The 20,521-nt window shown below is 31.8% G+C and overlaps 1 protein-coding gene across 1 annotated transcript in view; it reads left to right on the top strand.

Annotated features, from left to right (window-relative positions):
* The window catches only part of LRRIQ1 (leucine rich repeats and IQ motif containing 1), a gene marked incomplete at both ends in the record, with an annotated part of 96,926 nt that overhangs the window by 67,101 nt on the left and 9,304 nt on the right, over window positions 1-20,521 (top strand). Inside the window, 3 exons of the mRNA XM_079548931.1 lie at window positions 9,951-10,083; window positions 11,555-11,615; window positions 16,786-16,906. Of these exons, the coding sequence (XP_079405057.1) occupies window positions 9,951-10,083; window positions 11,555-11,615; window positions 16,786-16,906 (315 nt within the window). The remainder of the gene's footprint in view (window positions 1-9,950; window positions 10,084-11,554; window positions 11,616-16,785; window positions 16,907-20,521) is intronic.

Genomic DNA, 20,521 nt, shown 5'->3' with positions numbered 1-20,521 from the left:
CTGTTGCCTCGATTGTGACCTCTGATTGCATGATACCCCTGAGAGTTCAATTTAATAAGCGTGACTCCTGACTCTTAGCCAGGTCTGCCTTCTTAGGTTTTGTCAGACTCTGTAGACCAGAGTACAAGCATATGCTAAAACACTGCATAGGCTGTCATCATACTGTGTAGTTGTGTGCACTGTATTCAGTGTTCTCTTTCAAAGATATTTCATTTATTGCAAATGGAAATATTTATTAAAAATATTTGTAATAAATTTTAATAATTTATTTATGTATCATTAAAACTGCTCAGTATTTTTTATATATATTGCTTTGCAAATAGTTACTACTATTTCAATGTTTTACTAAGCATGCATGTTATGTATATGTCATGCTAATTCCTTTCTTTGAAATTTGTTTTGTTTCCCCAATGAGAGCATTATATGTTTCTGTGACTTCCAATAAGTAATGCGTTTGTTCATTACAGAAGTGTTTGAGGTGAATTCCCTTTTTTTTGTTGCATAATTAATACAGTTGCACAATGAGACAGTACTGACAAGCACCCTGAGCATTATGTGATGTAGTTATTCATGACAAGTTAGGTGAAAACTGAAGAATCTGATTGGAATTTGGGTGAAGGTAAGTAAAATCAAAACTTCCTAAGTATCATTGAAAATTACTAGGTTTTGTGACTATTTTGCTACCTCATTGTACTCTTTTCTCCTGTTTTCCTTCTCTTCTAACCAGAATCGTGAAGGAGACTCTGTTCAAAGACCCAGCTGCCTTGAGGATGATGATGCTGTTCAGACGTTGCTTCAGTTTTAGTATTCCTAGATGCATTCGCTGAAGTAGACTGTGGAGAAGTTTAAACATTTGAAAGAAAGTTTAAGAACTGTTACAAGTGGCAAAAATTTATTTGTTTACTGAAGTATATTTTTTTGTATTCTCATTCCTATTTTGTGTACCTTTTTCAAGCCTCTATATCAGTATCTCTAATGTACTGTTTCTAATATACTGTATTTAGGTTTCCAGACAAGAGAAGCAGAAAAATCTTGCTTCAGCAATAGAATACTTGCCCACTTTTATGGTTACACTAAGGGAATTTCTGTAAATACTTTTTTATATTTCTCCATTTCAACTGTTTTAAAGAATTCTAGTTACCCTTCTACTCAGATTCTTTTGTTTTACAATTGATATGTCATGTATGGAATGGAAACTATATTAGAATCTTCCTTACAAAATATGTTTTCCAATATAAGGCATTATCTTTTCACATTCAAACTTCCTAATAAAATGCTTTTCATTCTTTGTAACAGTGAGCATTACAAATCCTACCTACTACAAATCCTACCTACCTATTTACTTTGGTCAAGTAAATCGTTTTTAATTGTTTCATTTTGCTTTGTATTTTGTTTTGCTTTATGTATCTTTTGTAAGAATTCTTGTGTAAGTGAATATAATTGTAATCATCTTGTTTTGTTTACAAAATTGTGAAACCTTTGAGTATCTGTTGCCTTATTCTGTAGTAAATTTTATAAGGTTAACTATTGAAGTTCTTTAATATATCAAGTATATGTTCACTCACTTAATTGTACTTCATGGACTTTCACTCTTTTTTGGACTCTGTGCTAATTTCAAGTGCTTAGGTAAGTAGCTGCAAGTAAGCAAAATTGAACAACTGACAAAACAAATGATACTTTGAGGTTTATTAGCCATTCAGAATCATCATGCTGTTTAACTTATTTATATGTCAGTTGGTGAGCAGTTTAGCTCAGAAATTTAGAAAGAAGGAGACTAATTTAAACACCTACTTTAGGAGTGAAATATTACCAATCAATCTTAGGGACAATAAAATTATGTTCAGTAGTAAAACTGGAGTGGTTGCTTGTTTGTTTTCTCATTAAAAATAATTTAAATGAAGGTCAAAACAAAAGTCACTAATGGAACAGAAAAGGAATTTATTCCTTTTTCTTCATTCAGTGAGGTGAATTAATGCTACCTCCTTGCATAAATAGATATGATGCCATCGTAACAATAGCTGCTTCAAAATCAATATAATCAAGTTGCATTCCTATAGGGCCAAATACTCTTGAGTGTGTGTTTTTTAACTAAGATCATATATATTGTGTTTAAGTGACTGCACTTTTCATGTGTTTACAGGCTGAAAACTTCAGTAAAGAACTCTGTAAAACTGATAAGCTCTTTGAGCCACATCAATTAATAATTAACCTGGGGCAAGTCTCCAGCAAATCATGGTTTGTTTTTTTGTTTGTTTGTTTGTTTTACTTTTTTTCCCTCTACCTGTCCTTTTTTACAAATGAGATTCCCTTTTATGAATGCATCCATGAAACAGTGGAATTTCACATTGTTTATTTTCTTCCGTGATGTATCAACCAATTAAATATAACTTATTAAGAACTGGTATTTGATGTCTGTATTTATTTTTTTTTCCTTTTAAGTCTCTTGTATTTATAGTTATTTTTAAGAATGAAGATAAATATGTAAGAATTTTACCCACTTGGGATTTGCCTCCCTTTAGATGTAGTCTATCTGAGACTTTTTTTTCCATTCAGTTCAATAAGCATTAAATCAAGCCTTGTTTATACAGTGTTTGACATAATGGCAGACCTGATCTTCAGTGGTACTTCTGGGTCTTACTGAAAAAGTAGATTAAACAGCAGCCTTGGACTTAATCTGTGTAGATTTTTTGTATGTATTTAAGAATGTAAAGTTGTTCTACTGTTATGCATTACTGCACTGACAAAACTAGGAATTGTTGTCCTGGTACCTTCATCAAATGCCAAGAGCTATTTCCATTCAGCATCAGAATGTAAGCCAGAAGTAATTTCACCCACATGGGATAAATAGCTTTAAACTGAAAATGGTATGTATACATAATAAATAGAGTTGATGACCAATTTATAAGTATTCATAATTGAACTACATATTCACATTAACACAAGAATTTCATTACATTTTATTTTCAGTGTTATTCTGCATTGCTAAGTATCAATCATATATGATGCTTGTGAATATCAAAAGTGTTGAGGAATGTAAGTTCTTAAAAATAAATTCACATATTATTCAGATAACTATCTAGAGAATATATTTATTATCAAGGATAAACATAATTAAGACTTTTTAATATGTACATTCCCAAGCTGTGATATAAGATTACATATTTTAATTTCCTGCTTATGAAAGTTATGAGGTAATATGGAATAAGTCAGCTTTACAAACTTAATATTGCTTCTGATTATTTATTTATTTATTTATTCTTGGCAGAGATGCCTTCTTATGACAAATCAGTCTCAAATGATTTTTTTTGTCATGTTTGGACTTTTCTGTCCCTGTCTTCTACTTCTAAGTCCTTCAGTATAAATAAAACTTACCCTAATGGTTATCACACAGTAAAATTTACTCTTGCTTTGTATTTGTTGCATACTTCATGGTGAGCGACATAGTAGTTACAACCTTCTGAAATCTTACAATATGCTGTGGAATTTTTTTCCTTTTAAAAGAATTTCTGTGGAAGATCTGGTGTCTTAATTCATTTTGATTAGTTTATTGAATGTAAAGAATTATATTTATCTTACTTGGCCTCAATACAAAGTGATTATTTTTTGTCACTTGAAAATGTTGTCTCAATAATGAGTAACTAAGCGTGTTCTTGACTGTTTCTTGAATGCATATGCTAATCTTAAGAAATGGGAATTTATAAAATGATGTAAATCTAAAGATCTACTAAAAAAAGTTACAGAATTATTCATTTTCTCTTGAGCAATATGAACTCCATTTTTTGTTGGGAGCTTCCATCCCTAGGGGGTTTAATAATTGCCACAGAATATGAGAAGAACAGGAGATGGAGTTTGTACTAGGCAGATTTTGGGAATGATAAAGAATGTAAATGTAGGCAGTAAGAACAAACATAGGCTCAATCTGATTCCACCTACTTTACTCCTTACTCCTTTTCTCCTAGATAACACTGGACAAAACATTTTGTAGTTTAATTTTTTACTTTTTAAATTTCTTTAATTCTTCAAGAGCCTTGACTATCCAAAGATTTTTGAGTATCTCTTAGCTGTACTCTCAATTTATTCTTTTGGCAGCCCTGTTGATGAAAATTGCTTATGCTGAGTTGCTGAAGTGGTTAATACATCGTCTACAGAACACCCTGTACTACACATGGGAATAATGTGAAAGAACAACGTAGTGCTATAAGGCTTAGTATATACTTCCTGTAAAAGACTTGTAAAAACCTGGGTGGATCTTGAAGAGTGCTGTTTGCAGGAGGCAGCAGTTTGTGTCAGGAATTGGCCTCCTTATGGTTAGGATATCACTTCAGTAGGTTTTTTTTAGAGCTGTTTTGTAATCTTAAGCAGGAACCAACTTAGTTTGGCAAACATGAAGCTATTAATATATTAAAAGTCTGTTCATGGTGGCAGATTGCCACCATTAAACCACTGCACTACTTTATTTTTAATTTCTTCCTCTTCCCCATTAGATCTTCAAGTCCTTTCACGAGAGTAACTGCCTGAATCACTTCAGAACAGTCAAAAACCAGAAAAAAAATTAAAATCAGTAATTGCATATGTGAGAGCTTCTGATACATCACTCAGATTAAACATTTCTTTAGGCTTATAGATAAGATCGGAAAGATGGTGCAGGTCTTAAAGAATGGCATGAAATGAAGCTGATATAGTTAACACTGAAATTACAGAAGACAAATGAGAAATTACATGTAACATAAATGATGGAGTGGGCAAAGTACTGACTGTCCATAAAATCATGCAAGTTGGATAGACCATGAGGAACAGTTTAAAGCTATCTTGAAGTCAGTGTCAGGAAAGTAAAGCTTATGAAAAAAAAAAAAATATCGAAGGGGAATGTACTATGTCCACAAAAAAAGATCTAAGCAATTTTATGTAGAATAAAATTTTGTAGTTTGCACTATATCTGTATTATCAGACAGCTGTGGTGAAATAAATAACCAGAAAATGCTGAATGAAGAATTAATTGGCAATATTGCAATATAAATAGAGAGAATTCAATAAAGTGTCTTAAAAGTGTATCATTGAATATAAAGACCTGAATTTGTTTCAAGATGGGGTACCGAACAAATCAAGAATAACTAATTGGCTATTTATCAGTACTGATTGCTATTGACCAACAGTAGTGGTGCTACAGAAGGCAGGAACAAGCAGTGAAAGAGGAAAGAATATTTGTGAAGTCCCAAGTATAAAATTTTGTTTTCCTTGAATTCAGAAGCTGAAATTTGTACAATTTCAGTGGTTTAGGAAACTCCATAAAAAGATTCAGCTTTCGCATAATCTAATAATAAGAGTTCAGAAAGATAACACATCTGGGAGAGGCTGAAGTATGTTAACTACTGACACAGAATAAACTAAGTAGGTGAAATTTTATTAGTGATGTGAGTCACCCTGAAATAGATCATAATGTAGAAGACAAAAAGTAGGGAAGAAAATAGGGAGAAGAAGGGGAGCCAAAAAAAATAAAACAAAACTATGGTCTTAAGGCATTTTAATCATGAGTGGTAAACACCTGAATTCCAGGAAGGAAGAATGAATTTGAGGTCAAAAACAGTTACACAGTGAAAAGGAGATAATTGCAATAGCAGATGAAGATTTTAGAGAGATGAATGTTCACAGAAGGAAGAGTGATATAGTAGACATTATTTTTTTATTGAAAAGAATCTGAAATATCTGGTAAAAAGAGAAAAATAGCAAAAGTTTTAGGAATACAAACACTGAGAAATAATTGTATTTTTTTCCTTTCTTAGTTTTTATAATTTTTGAAGCACATACTGCTGTCGGTTAATCAGCATTCCTATATTCAAAACTTCTTGTGGTGTAATTTATAATACGTGTGAAAGCATCAAAACATTTTGCAGACCATTACTTGATGTGGTATTCTTTTAAAAAACATCTGTTGCATCTTTTATTCATCTGTGCACTCAAATGCTGATACAAAAAATATCTCTATATTTCATTCATTCTGCCCCAGATATGCAGATTACTTTCTTCAAAGTTACTCAAATGAAAAAGTATAACTACCCAATCTTTCTGTGTCACAAACAGGTTTATATATTTTTAAGGTAGAAATGTGTTTTGTTATCTGAAAATTGTGAGTTGTAGATGAAGAAAGATGATCTAGGGATATTATAATTTTAAGTGAAGAAAACTTTGTATCAGTTACTGACACATGGTGCTACCAACTGTCTGGAAATCTTAGGAATATTGGTAATGTATACACTGAGTACCTGTGAATAGGCTAAAGACCACTCCAAATATCACTCATTTTTGAAAAACCAAAATAATAGGCATGTAGTGATTGCTCTTTAATACTTAAGAGAATCTAGTAACTTTTGACAAAGTGGACTTGCAACAAATGTGTCAAACTTTCTATGGGAGAAGAAATTCTCATTTCTCCTACGCTTTAGCATAAGTTTTGTTATTTGGTCTTTTAATTATTTTCTGGTTTGTTAACAAATTTTTCAGGTTTTTACCTTGATATCAATGTTATCACGTCATTCTTGCTTTCTGTTCTGAAGTTATTATACAGATTGTAACAGAAGTAATGTCCTTTTCGGTTGACTTTAAGTATGGAGAAAATGAAATAAAATATTAGATTTTAGGTTTAGTATTTTTAGATTCTTTTACTAGTGTTTATTATAACTTTATGGAAAGCCTGAAATATTATAAAACTCCTTTGGAAGTGGGGGGATATATATATAATTTTAATATTTATTCAGACTAATCTTTTTATAGATTTGATACACTTCCACACAAACTCATACATATACGCTCTCGGGATATATATTGCTGAATGATAATCTGTACCAGAATACTGACAGATAACAATGTCAATGTCTTAATAGCACTGACATGAATTTTATACCCAACTCAGCTACTTAATTCCCTTATTAAAAGAACCATTTCCAGATTACATATTGAGAAAATTAACTCTGGTCACAGATTTTTTATATTAAGGGAGGAAAACTTAGAATCTTGAATAAATTCTGAGCCCTTCTTTCATATCTTAGATCTTAGTTTTCTTAGTCTGTAACTTTATTTGTATTGTACTCAGTATGAAGCGAATTTTGAAGTGAATTAAATAGCCCTCTAAACTCAAAATTTAACCGTATATATTTGAACATAGTGCAGACTTCACACAGTTCTGTTTCAATAAATATTTATCACATTGAAGCTAAAGCTTCTGTCTTCCCATCATCAACCAAAATAGATTTAAACAAAGTGCACTGAGTCAGGTTCCTCAGCACGACTTTCCATAAAATTTGGCAAGGAGTTCAGTTGCTAACATGGTTTCAGAGCAGTCAGAGTTTGTGTTTTCTGGACATAAAATCTAAAAATGAAAATGCAAATCTGAAAGATTGCTCTGAATGTAGATATTGTGTAATCATCTTTCTTCTTTTGTGTACTGACTTTCTCTTAAAACATGTGCCTGCAGTGAGAAACTTGAGTATGAGATACTTCTAAGACTGTGGAAAACATGCATTTGGAATACCCTTTAGCTTGATATGAGTCTCAGGCTTCTATATCCTAAGCTATAATTCTGGGGCATGTTTCAGCCTCCTTTTTAAAGCTGATTGCTTCAACACAAGGTGCCTCAATCTTGAAGAAAGAAAAAAATATTATCTAGAACTTCACCAACAGTTCATAGATTCTTAGGCCTTCTCCTATAACTAACAAGAGATTATCCAGATGTAGGCTAATGTTAAATGTTTAAAAAGCACCATATTTTAAACTGGACAATAGTTATGCTGTCTCAGAGCACACTCTGCAAACAAAAAATATGACAGACTGAAATTTACATTTTTCTGGATCCTAAAATTAAGGTTTTTATGGGTTAGCATGTTGATTTGAAGACCTAGAAAACAATCTGTTCTTTTCCCATAATGTTCAGTTCCATGGACATTGCAGTTGCCCAGATTCTCCTAGTGTTCTCTACTCTTTTCTGAAATTCTTCAGAAAAATGGCAAAAGGTGCCCCTGATTCAGGTCTGAGTGTGAAGAATGTGTAGAGATTATTAATTTGTAACACCTAAAAATCATTACTGTACTATTACCAGTTGTAAGTCTATTCCAATGGTAAATTATTACCGTGTGTGTTGTAAAAAAATATCCAAAAGATTGAAAGCTTAGAAATGATAATCCAATGAGTGTACAATACTTTAAATACTTCTGAGATGAATTTGTTTTTTGACAGAGTTTTACCTTCTTTGATGTGTTCCTTTCTTCTTTGATATTCTAAGAGTTGTCTGGCTTTAACAATTAAAGATTATAGATCTGATCCATTTCAAAGTTGCAGAATGCTTACAGGTCTTATGAACTTCTGTGGAATTTGTGAGTGTTAGTACTACTACAAAATCAGGTCCAGGTTTTAAAAAAGCCAGAGCCCTAATTTAAGAAAGCTATCAGGCAAATGCATGTTAATGATAATGATACATGAGATTTTCAAACACATGGTGTTCATAACTGGAATAGGAAAGTGATAATGCTGTGTTTTAATTCATAGCATAGTATTTTCATAAGAATTATATAGAGGTGGATATTTGAATGTGACTGGATACGTTTCAAATTAAAATATAGAATAATGTTGTCTGCACTTTTGGGCCGCTTTTTTATTTTGATCACTTTCTCATTTCAATAATATTTCAATAATTCTAGTATGAATGTGTATATGATACAATTTTAGTAAGTAAATTGTGTTTCAAACATAATTAAGTCAGAAATTCCAACTGAAACTAAGGTGCATTATTAACAATCATTTCAGAAGAAAAAAGAAACTTGCTAACTCAAAAATACACTTTTTGTAAGTTTTGTCATAGCTTATTGTATGTATATTTTCTTTTATCACTAACTCTCAGACTCAGGCATGAAATTGTAATACGGGTTTTAAACCCCTGATAGATTTCCCTTGTAAAGGAGGAGAAGGATACAAGGACTTTAGCAAATGCATAGTTAATACTGGTTATTTTACCAGGAGGAAGTAATTCTCCCGAGAAAGACAGGTAATACCGAGCTAAACTTTTCTATAAATACAGATAACAAGGAACCTAGAGTTAATTACTGTTTAAGCTTATTGTTCCTCACTGGAGAATGTGTGCCAATATAACAGGAGTCTGTATCTCCTAGACTGCTCTTATAAAGTCACATAAAATGTTTCGTATTCCTGTTAGAAATCAGATTTTTTTTTTTTTTTTCTTCTGAAGAGATATAAGCGTACCGGTGTAGCTGTAAACTTGGAATGTACAAATGTTCAAAATATCAGAAAGCTTTACTCCAGAACTAGGAACACCGAAAATGAATATTATAAACCCAGGAAAGAAGTGGCTTTTGCTTTATTCAAGAAAGATGAAGTCTGTTATTAGAAGTTTTTTCTATTTTAATATTTGGAAGCAACACTGCTTGATCTGTTTAGAATTATGTCATATCTTCATTTTGGTAGATTCAGTGACACTCCATCCAAGATTTTAATTTTTTCTTCCTGAGAATGTATGCAATAGCAAGGACATACATTCTTTATAACTGCTAAGGGTAATTTTTTTCACTTAATTACTAGGTTGATGATCACAATCAAGACATTTATATTATATAGACTTCATATTATGGATAAGGCAGTTCAACAGGTTCAGCCTCAGGAGTGGATTTGTTTGAATAAACATTCCCTATACTGATAAAAATGGAAAATACAACATAAAGACAATTTTATTTCAAGCTATGATATAAGAAGTTACAATACTTTGACAACATTTCCTTAGAGCCAAAAGATGAAAGCAGTGGCCCCACTGCAGTGCCAGATAAAATGGAATTGAGAAACTACAATTTTCTGCTCATGCAAAGAAAATTATAATTTTTATTCCAGGAAAAGGATAAAAAGTACTACAGATAATGTAGCAACTCTCTCACAAGACCTTTTTTCCTCCCTAGGTGAAAAAGAAGAATTTACTCAGCTGGATACTACTTTAGATGAGAAACTACAGAGGAGAAAAGACTTTACGTACCAATGGCTTCGTACACAGCATTCGGATTATGAAACAGCAAGTTCAAAAAATATGAAGGGGTGAGATCATCGCCTTTAAATTAATTTTTTTATAATTGTAAATTTATTTTGTAAAGTGTAACCTAAGTTGATAGTAATGAAACAAACGTGACTACGTAGTTAGCAGATCCTACGCTGTATTTTTAGGTTCCAGACATGGTACTCTTTAGGAATGTTTTAGTCACTGAGTAGATACTTCTTCCACAGTGATGATGAAATAGTACACAGAACCTTATGATAAACTATAATTGTATGTTTACTTCAGCAGTGCAGTCAGTTTTGTATTGTAAGTAGTATAGGAAGGAGAACTTCATATACCTTGTAACTTTAATGGTATGTATTATGTTTTTATGCAATTAGATCAACTGTAACGTTACCTATATTGACTGATTCAATTAAGGAAGTAAAACACCCACTTTTTAACTAGATGCTGTGTATTAATATAATAATAATATTTTGTCACCAAACATAAAACCTTCTTTTACATATTCATGATGTATATTAATAACGTTATAAACATACTCTATACTTTATTATTAAAGTGTAATATCAATACTGTTAAAGAAAAGATTAATTTTTTTCCCTAAACTACCATTAAGACATATGTAAGTATATAAATACAATATAAACCATTGGTATCTCTGTGAAATCATTAATAGACACACTGTCAGGCATCTCTAATAGAATTAAACAAGATTGTAAGTAGGCAAGAATTTTAACTTCATTTTCATTTAAAAAGTTATTTGATTATTAATGAAATTGACTACATATTATTATGTTCTATATGGAAAAATATTCCACATTTCTAAACTGTTGAAGACGCAAGGAAATACATGTAGCAGATATTCTTCAGAATATATGTCAGTTGTGTTCCGTAGTAGTGAGAGTTCAAGAACTTGTTTAAAATAGCTGTCATGAAAACATGGAACAGAACATATAATGATGTTTGAAATAAGATGTAGAAAGTTATAAAGTTTTTTTGTTTGATTGGTTGGTTGTTAATGTTATCGTGTTATCTCTGCAAGTCGGTGCTGTACACTAATCTTTGTACTGTCATTTTTAATATTATGTTACCTTTTCTGCGTGTAGCAAAACTTCAGTGGAACATCACTGATAGACTGTTTAGAACAGCTGATACATTTATGCAACTGAAAACTATTTTATTCTTATAGAAGATGAAAATTGATATAGTTACCGTTTATGTCAGTGCATGTACATGCATATGTTGTATTTATTGATGTATACAATTTGAAATGTGTTTTATGGTTGAATAAACAGCAAATTCTTAATTCTAATACTAGGCACTGTTAATTATAATATTAATTTTTCTGATACTTTAACATGTATTTTAACCTTGAAATTGTTTTAAATGCCATAATTGCTAATTTGCTAGATTTGAACCGGAATGTTTCTTTGAAACGATTCTGCATAGGTATTTTAATGAACCCATTGCAGTGATATTTATTAAAATTTCCATTCTGCATTTTCCTAGCTGTTGTTTTTTGCCTGAGTTGAATCATGTGATCTGCAACAGTGGACAAGTACAACTTGTGGTAAGAACTTGTTTCCATGTGAAATTTTGCTGAATTCAGCTAGGCCTTTGATGGCATTTTCAAATGTGTATTTGGTATAAAAACAAGCAGGAGGGTTTTTTTTGATTGAGTATAATTCTTTAATGTTGTCTCTGTTTCACAATCAAGTTAAACCATTGATGGAGACCAGAGGAAAAGCTTCAGATGTGGAAACACATATGTGTACTTAGTGTTCTGGTGAGACACTGGAACAGGCTGTCTAGAGAAGTAATGTATGCTCTGAGATGTTAGAGACCAGGTTGAATGGGACCTGGAGCAGCCTGACCTACTGGGTGGCAACTCTGCCCACAAATCTTTGAGGTCCCTTCCAACTAAGCCATTCTTTGATTCTTTGATTCTATGATTTAAAGTTTGTAAATCAACCTTCAGAGTGCTTTAAATATGGTTCAGCACCATTATTGACTGAAAACACGAATTTTTGTAAATCAGACAAGCTTAAAAGTTCTTAAATTCTGTAAGTCACATATAAATCAGTCTAATATCACTGTATTGTATGATTTACTATTAAGTATTATTATTAAGTTATATATTAAGATATAATGTATATTAATGTATAATGTATATTAATATAGTGACATTAGTAAAAACAGTGTAAAAAGAGATTTATTTCTACCATTTCTTTCCTGTTCTTTGTTTTTTTGGGGTTTTTTTTGTTTGTTTGTTTTTTTGTAAAATGGCCTCTGTCTTTTTGTGATCAACTCTTTTCTTTGTGGCCTTTAAAAAAACTTCTGTATTTCTGAAATGGGTAATTCTGTGGGCTGGCAGGAGAGGAAATACAAATGATTTAACAATCTGTAGATTTACTAGTTGAAAAAACTTAGTTTCAGAAATATTCAGAATTTCTTTTGTTAGTAAGCAGATCAATTTATACTGCATGACTTATTCCCAAGCTGACAATATTCTTTTTAACATAATTATGAGGAGATTAAAAAAAAGAGAACTTTCAAACAGTATAGAGTTTTGTTTTATAAATAATATTAATCGTAATTTTAATTTTGATGTATCTGCACTTTCATTTGAATGTGTTGATTCCAAGTATCTATTCATACTGAGTATGAGAACATATTTCTGGTGTGCAAAGTATGACATGTTTATAAATTATGATTGTTTATAAAAGAATATGTTTATAAAGTATGACAACATGCTTTTATGTGTTTCTTCATACTGCTTGTATTGAGCTGCTGTTCATACAGAACTGTACTGAGCTACTTCCAAATTGATTCAGTGTCAAATTTATAAGAACTATATCATATTTACATACATAGGTCACTCCAAAAAGTAATGCCTCATATTTTTTTTTCTTGGAAACTTCAGCAGATACAAAGAATGAGGTAATATCATTTGATGGAGCAAGTTCTCAGTTACAAAACATTATTTTTCAACTTACTCACCAACATTATTTATGCATTTTCATTAGCAGTAAACAAGAGCCTGCATGCCATATTTTTAAAAATCTGCACCAGCAGAAGTGACCCACTGGTTCAAAGCTGCTGTGTTGATATTGTTGCTGAAATGCACCACCCACCACTTCACTGTTTGGTCTCCATAAACATTCAGTAAGCATCAATAAATGTCAATGTGTGCAGTGTTTTCCACGTGCTTCATACTCACCTCCATGCCAGGTGCCATTCTGTCAGACTGCCCTTCTGCTGCCATCTGTCACATGGCAGCAAAATATAAGAGAACATTGGCGGGAAGTTTCAGCCTCCACTGCCATATCACCAACATCTGACTCTGACATCATGGGCCAAAGTAATAAAATGGGAGATATTACTTTCAGAGCAGACCTCATGTAAAATGGAAGATGTTATGTAAAAAAGTTTCCACTAGTTACATTATGTGTGGTATGCTGCTAAGATTACATACATCATTCTGTGTTTGGGACAATCTTGGCCTTTTCCAACATCTGTGGTCCAGTTTCAGCAACTTTGCAATGCTGTGTTTTAGAAATGCTTCTATAAACTCTTATAAAATTCATGGTTGAAAAAATGCAATTCTTAGGTTTTTTGAAAGTTCAGTGGCTTAAATCATGATCTAGATGGCGTGTGATGAGTTTTAGGTGCAGCAGTACTAATAATTATTTTCTAGGTAATGTCTAAAGCAGTAATTAATTTGAAGAAATCTTAATCTAATAATGTTATCTAAATTACACATTAGATAATTATCAGTTAGCATATGTGCATATAGGTAGAATGTTTCCTGTTTGTAGTAAACACGTCTATCCACAAAAGTCTACAGCAATCCCACCACAATATTATGTGGTGTACCCGCATAACAAGAAATGTTATGGGATTGTCACATCCTGAGCCATATTACACAGATGTTCCACATGAATGAAATGTTGAGAAGAATTCAACAGGTCGAAAAATAGAAAAAGGACTAAAATGTATATCTAATGTAGAAAACAGCATTATATATGCATTGAAATAATTATATGGCTTGTTTATATATACAGATATATATATATTATATATAGATGTCTATAGAATTTTGCTTTAAAAATAAATATAGATTTTGTTAACCTTTTAAAGTTCAAATTGATAATTTTGCATAATATGACCACGTAAGTGCATAGGAAGGCGTATTGACTTACACTTTATACTAGGCACTTTAAATTAAACACAGTTTTCCCGGATTAGAGTACAACAGACTTTTCCAGTAATTCTTGTTACATATTGAAGTTATCCCCATGGTTAAACTGTTGTTCAACATCCAAAATGATTAAGATATAGCTTCAATTTAAACAGTACTTTTTACCTCAGAAGATTAAAGAATATCTAAATAATTTAACATAGGAATAGGGAAATATTCAGGTGCAGAACTGTTCTAAAGGCAAATATTCCTCCTGACAAAAATTAATTTCCAACTAATTGGAAAAATATCTGAAGAGTTAAATGTACTGACCAGTACAGTCTGAAGTCCAACATAGTACTTTGTGAAAAAGTGTACCAGTATCTTAAATTTCTTTTAAATTTTGGCTTTAAGCTATAGAAGTAAATGGCAAGGTTTTAATTATCTTCAGAGGACTTTTAATGAGATTCTTTACAAACCTGAAATTAAGTTTGCTTCAGAGATTAATGCAGCTTTAAAAATTAATTTGATTGTACTTGTGTAAAAACATTCGTCTTTGTTTGAAAGAATGTAGCGTAAATTTTGCATGAGAGACAGCCCTATTAAAATCTCGCATATGACCCTGAATAATATTGTCTACAAGATTATGACACCTCAGCATTTATGGTGGTATAAACTGGATAATAATTCTGTGGAAAGATTAGTTGCTTAGAATACTGTAGCCTTTGGGGTTTTTGGAAACAGGGACATGAGAAAATTTCTGCTATGGGTTGAAATAGGTTAGATGGAAATAAGAATGACCAATTGCATTGTTTTGAATCAAGTTAATCACGTTAATTGCATTATTTCATTTTAAGAGGAAGTAAAACTTTCTAAAGATTTTGAACACACGGAGATTACAAACTTATGAGGACTGTAAATAGGAAGGCCAAAAATGTAGAGAGTTGCCAGGATTCTTTTGAAATATTCTTAATACTGTTCTTGAAAATAAAATAGTGATGTTAGCAACAATAATGCAGCCTGCTACCTGCACAAAATAAAACTTTGTAAAGTCATGATCATTAAATATATAACAGACTGACATCAGGAAGAAAGGAATAAACTTTCTGTGGCATCAAGAGTATGCAGTCACTAAGGAAGAGCAGAAAATATCTGTGTCTTTGGAGTCGCTGGTTTGAAAATTGCATGAAGTTTTTTAATTAATTTTACATTAAACAGCGCCTGGATAAAGACAAAGAAATAAAACAGGTCTCTATTTCGACTGAGTTAGACTGGACTACAAAGTTTGTCTGCATTGGAGAAATGCTTCTTTTGGTACAGTGAGCTGGTTTGAACAGGAAGTCTGGAGATTGTCTCCTCCAGAATAACCTACGTTTACAGTCATGGCATTTTTCCTAAGTGCAAGGAACTGCAGGAGTCAGCTGCCTGAGGAAGGAACTGAGACTCAGTCTCTCAAGGCCTGATCCAGCAGTCCAGAAGATACTAGTATATTGTGCAAAAGTTTGGTAACATTACCACCAGCACTCTCTTTCTGAAAGGATTCTAAAAGGAATTGGGTCTTTTCAGCCTAGATAGAGAGCGGACTTAATTTGCATCCTGGGCTCCACTTCTGAAGTGCCAGAAGCTAGAAAATTTAAATGTACCCCTTTGGTCGATAATTCCAGACAACTAGGTCTGCAGTGGGAATTTTGTAGCTCACCCTTCTCCAGTGTCTTTTCCATGCCAGTGCTGCTGGCCCTCTGGTTCTAGTAATATCTGGTTACTGGTATTGTTAGCTAACTGCTTTTGACATTGAATAGCTTTTTATTTCAAGGAAAGATCATTATTGTTCAATAAATATGAATTAATTTCTTGGGAAAAAACGTTACTATCTACTGTTTTCAGTGTGTGGTACCTTTCAGGTCAGTATTTTTAACCTTTATCCTACGTGTTGCCATAACAAAGACCTCTAACTAAGCTGAAAGACTGTTTTCATTTCTATTTTGCCATACTGAGGTGCAGGTAGCATGCCTCATTTCAAAAAGTAGAAGTTGATAATCAATAAAACACTGTTACCTAAAGTATGATTTAAATGCTGACTGATGGATATGATTTCGTAGCAAAAAACTACAAGATTAGATTACTTACTGGGTCTTTGATTGACTGAAGTGATACATGTCCTGGATAAAACATAAATATTGCAGAAAATAATCCAATATGACATCCCTGACATTCAGCTATAACTTAAATTATAGACTGGTCAGTAAATGATCTTAAGCTGTTTAAGGTTTCATCAGCCATCTGCAAGATTGATTTTCTTCAAAATTACTGTACTAAAATGTTTTCTTTCGTTGCCGCACTGACTGAGATCAAAACCACAATTTTAAAATCGGCTCCTATTTACAAAAATGCTTTGACATAGTGCATTTGTTCAGCCTAGGCAACAATAAAGGATTGTGGTATCATTTTGAAGAAGGTTGTTTGACAGACCCTGTTTGTTTATTTGGGGTAATGTGAGCTGCATTCAGAAAATGTTACATTTTATTTCATGATTGTGTACATTCTCTCCCACTGCTTCCAGGCAAGCCCTGTAAGCAGAGAAGACACAGATTTAGACCTTGTTTCTCTGGCCAGTGGAAGTGCTTTGACTGTGAAGAGAGAAAAAAATAAGCAGCCACACAGGCACTCAGCAAGATCTTCAAGTAAGTTACAGATCTTTTCATTATCAGTTTAAATATCACTTTGAAATGCTTTGGGGAACTGAGCATGCTTGGAAACCTTAATATTGCATGGTAATTATCTTTCTGTTACTTTCTTACCTGAAATATTCTCATATATTTTCTACAGTTCTGTTTAAAAGCTGCATCATTAGTATCAGTGGCCTTTCTTCTTGTAATTTTAACCCACAGTCACCTGTGATGTATGCTAGATCTGCTGATGAGCAAGTTGTTATTTTTTCTTTATATTACGGAGCAGAAAAATATTTTATCCTAAAATTAATATTTTTCTATATTCTCCTTTTCTCTCTTTCTCTCTTTCTCTCTTTCTCTCTTTCTCTCTCTCTTTCTTTCTTTCTTTCTTTCTTTCTTTCTTTCTTTCTTTCTTTCTTTCTTTCTTTCTTTCTTTCTTTCTTTCTTTCTTTCTTTCTTTCTTTCTTTCTTTCTCTTTCTTTCTTTTTCTTTCTTCCTTTCTTTCCTTTCTTTCTTTCCTTCTTTCTTTCCTTCTTTCTTTCTTTCCTTCTTTCTTTCCTTCTCTCTTTCCTTCTCTCTTTCCTTCTCTCTTTCTCTCTTTCTTTCCCAAAATGGAAAATACAGCTTCACCATAACTCCAATCATAATCAAGCCACAGATTTCTTTCATGTTGATTACCAACTGTGCTGTAATATATGCATCCTTCAGAACTTACTGTAGATGAATGACCGAGAATCCCTGTATTTTTTTAATCAATCTGTATAAATTACCAGAATAATCTGAATTTGAAAGTTAAAGAAAAAATTGTAAAATGCTAGCACTTTCAGATTCATGTTTTTTGTATAACACAGCAGAAGAAAAATTCTAATGTGAAATACTATCTTTTGTCATTTGTGTAGAATGTGACATTTCAAAATAAATAAAACTTCAAAGCCCCAAAAAATTATGTTATAGAAAATATAAGCAGTACTAAATAACTAGCAAAATTATTGACATTTCTAAACTATATAAGTAATGAAGTTCCTTGATAAGTTTTGTCATAGTATAAATTAGATTGCTTCATAAATTGTATATAATTGCCATTTTTAAAATTATTATTATCTTATTTTTAATCTAAGCTAACTTTTCACTTTAAAGGAAAATTAAAAGAAAATTCAAGAAAAATATGTAAAATATTTTCTGTCTATTTTTTTTGAAATGGATTTGGATTAAAGATCTATTTACATTGTATTAATGCACCAAAGGCAAAAAATAACAGAGTACAATTTGTCTGTGGTTATTCCCTAGATTTACATTCCTAAAATTAGATTTGATATAAATTAGCATCCTAGGCTCGATTAAGTGCACCCATTGAGAAAGAATAAAATTCTTTGTCTGCCTGCCATATTAGAAAAGTTCTAATTGCATTCTGAATTTTCCTGTTTCTCTACATTGACTGCTGGTGAAGCACCACCATTTAAATTAGATGAGATTCCTCACTGCTATAACCCTGAATTTAGTGGCTGAGCTGCAAATATCAGTGGTAAAATTATCATAATATTCGTATGTTCAGAATAGAATGTTCACTTATCTGGAATAATTGAGTTAAGTATTATGCGCTACATTCATATTAATGTATAACTGCTGTCTAGATTGTAACCTACACTATATATTGCCATCTAGAAAAAAAAGTAAGAATCAACACAGAACTGCCATGCAGAACTTAGCAGCTTTGGTAAAGAAAAAAAAATGCCATTCCTTTTGAAGAGACTGGTAGAGGAGCAGGGAAAAACAATCCAACTGGCAGAGTCAAAAGTGTGAGAGGGAGAGAAGCAGTTTACTGTGTCTGGTAATATATGTATATTTTCACAAAAAACACAGATACTTTAGCATGTTCATTCTCTTTCCCATATTCATTCTCCTTTCCGTAGTCAAGGAACTCTGGAAAAAAAAGAGCCCAGATCTTTTTAATTCTTTCTATATATGTTTCTGCATGATATCTTTATAATATTTTTCATCATGGATTTGAGAAAACTGAACAGTGATGATACATTACATTGAAATACATACTATTTGTTAAACCAGTAAATACTTTTATCTTTATATAATTCATCTGCTGTGATTAAACATTTATTGTATTAGTTCAATTTGCAAGACTGTTGCTCTTCAGTAATTTACAATTAATTATTAGCTCTGTAGTAATGTTCATCTGAAAACACTAGATGTTTGCGTATCTTTTTTATATGAGAAACATATTAATTGTAACATATTTTCTTATGCATTCTCATTCATCTTAATTTGTTATTCTGTAATATTTAATTAAGAAGCCTGGAAAGTATTCTAGTGATTCATTAAATGTACTCCTTTTCAACTAGCACTGAATATTGCCAAAGAGATGTTTAAAAATCCTGTGTCCATGGAGGTGCTTCCATTTGAATTAATTGTCAGATCAAGTCTTCACACAGTTTTCTTTTTCAGGAGAATTTGACCTCAGTGATCTGGCAAGTCATAATCAATAAAATGGTCCTAAATTTGTCTTACAACATCCATAATGCCTGTTGGTTTTCAGAGTTCTTTTTAATTATTGATAGGAAGTTTTCAGAAGTAGATGCCATATGGCAGAGAGATGTTCATGTATATCAGAGATGTTAGGGATATTATGTATGTTTCATAAATATAATTTAATTAATATAAATTAATTCAATAACTGCATCAATAAATTTTTCAGATCCTTCAGGCTCTAAAGGGAGGTCTAAAAACACAGAAGTTATTTTTGCTTACATTTACTCAAATAAAAAAAGAACCTCAAATATGTGCAGTACTGAAAAAAAATGCATTTTATATAACACAACATGACTGATCATGTTTTTATAAAGATACAATACTTGCATGTTTTAATTTGGAGTTTCTGGAAAACTGCTCAATTTCAACATACTTTTCTAAGACTTCTTTGGGGGTGAGTTCATGTCATTTCTGGAGTTAGATCTGGAAAGGAATTTTAACATTGTTACACCCAAAATTAATAGATGTTTCCAAAAGACTTGGATGGAATAAATAAATTCTAAACCATCTTTATTCTGTTCCTTAACACTGAAATAATTGAAGAGTTAAATAATTCTGTGGGCGTTGTGTATCTCAGATCAAGAAAAGCATCTATGTATAGCATACACCTCTGTGTAATATCTTCAAAGGAAAAATCTACTTCTATGTGTTAAATTTATATTATTAAAAAGAATGGGGAAAAGGTAAATAAATAAATAAACAAACAGATACATAAATAAGGAAAAGTAGAAAGATAACCTCAAGAAAGAGTAGAACGTGTCCAGTGAGGCTAATTAGTTATCTATTTGAGGACCCTGCATGGTCCTTCATTCTAGAAATTATAGTTATTTCTTTTTTCTGCTCACTGGTAATTAATTTTTCTTTTCTATTTCTTGAGGTTTTAGGGGAGATTGTTTGTTTTGATTTATTTTGTTTTTTACTTTTGTCTATGCTTGTCTCTCCACTGATCTTGATCTCCATAATACCTTGTGTCAATGAGTTACGAAAGGCAGTATTAAGGCAGTGTTAAATTGACTTTTTGATGCATTTTGACTGCATTTTCTACCTTTCAATTTTTCATAAACTCACCTTGCTTTTGCAAAAGCA

Source organism: Tetrao urogallus, assembly GCF_951394365.1.
Source record: "Tetrao urogallus genome assembly, chromosome: 1".
NCBI lineage: Eukaryota > Metazoa > Chordata > Aves > Galliformes > Phasianidae > Tetrao > Tetrao urogallus.
This window is presented reverse-complemented; position numbering and strand designations above follow the sequence as displayed.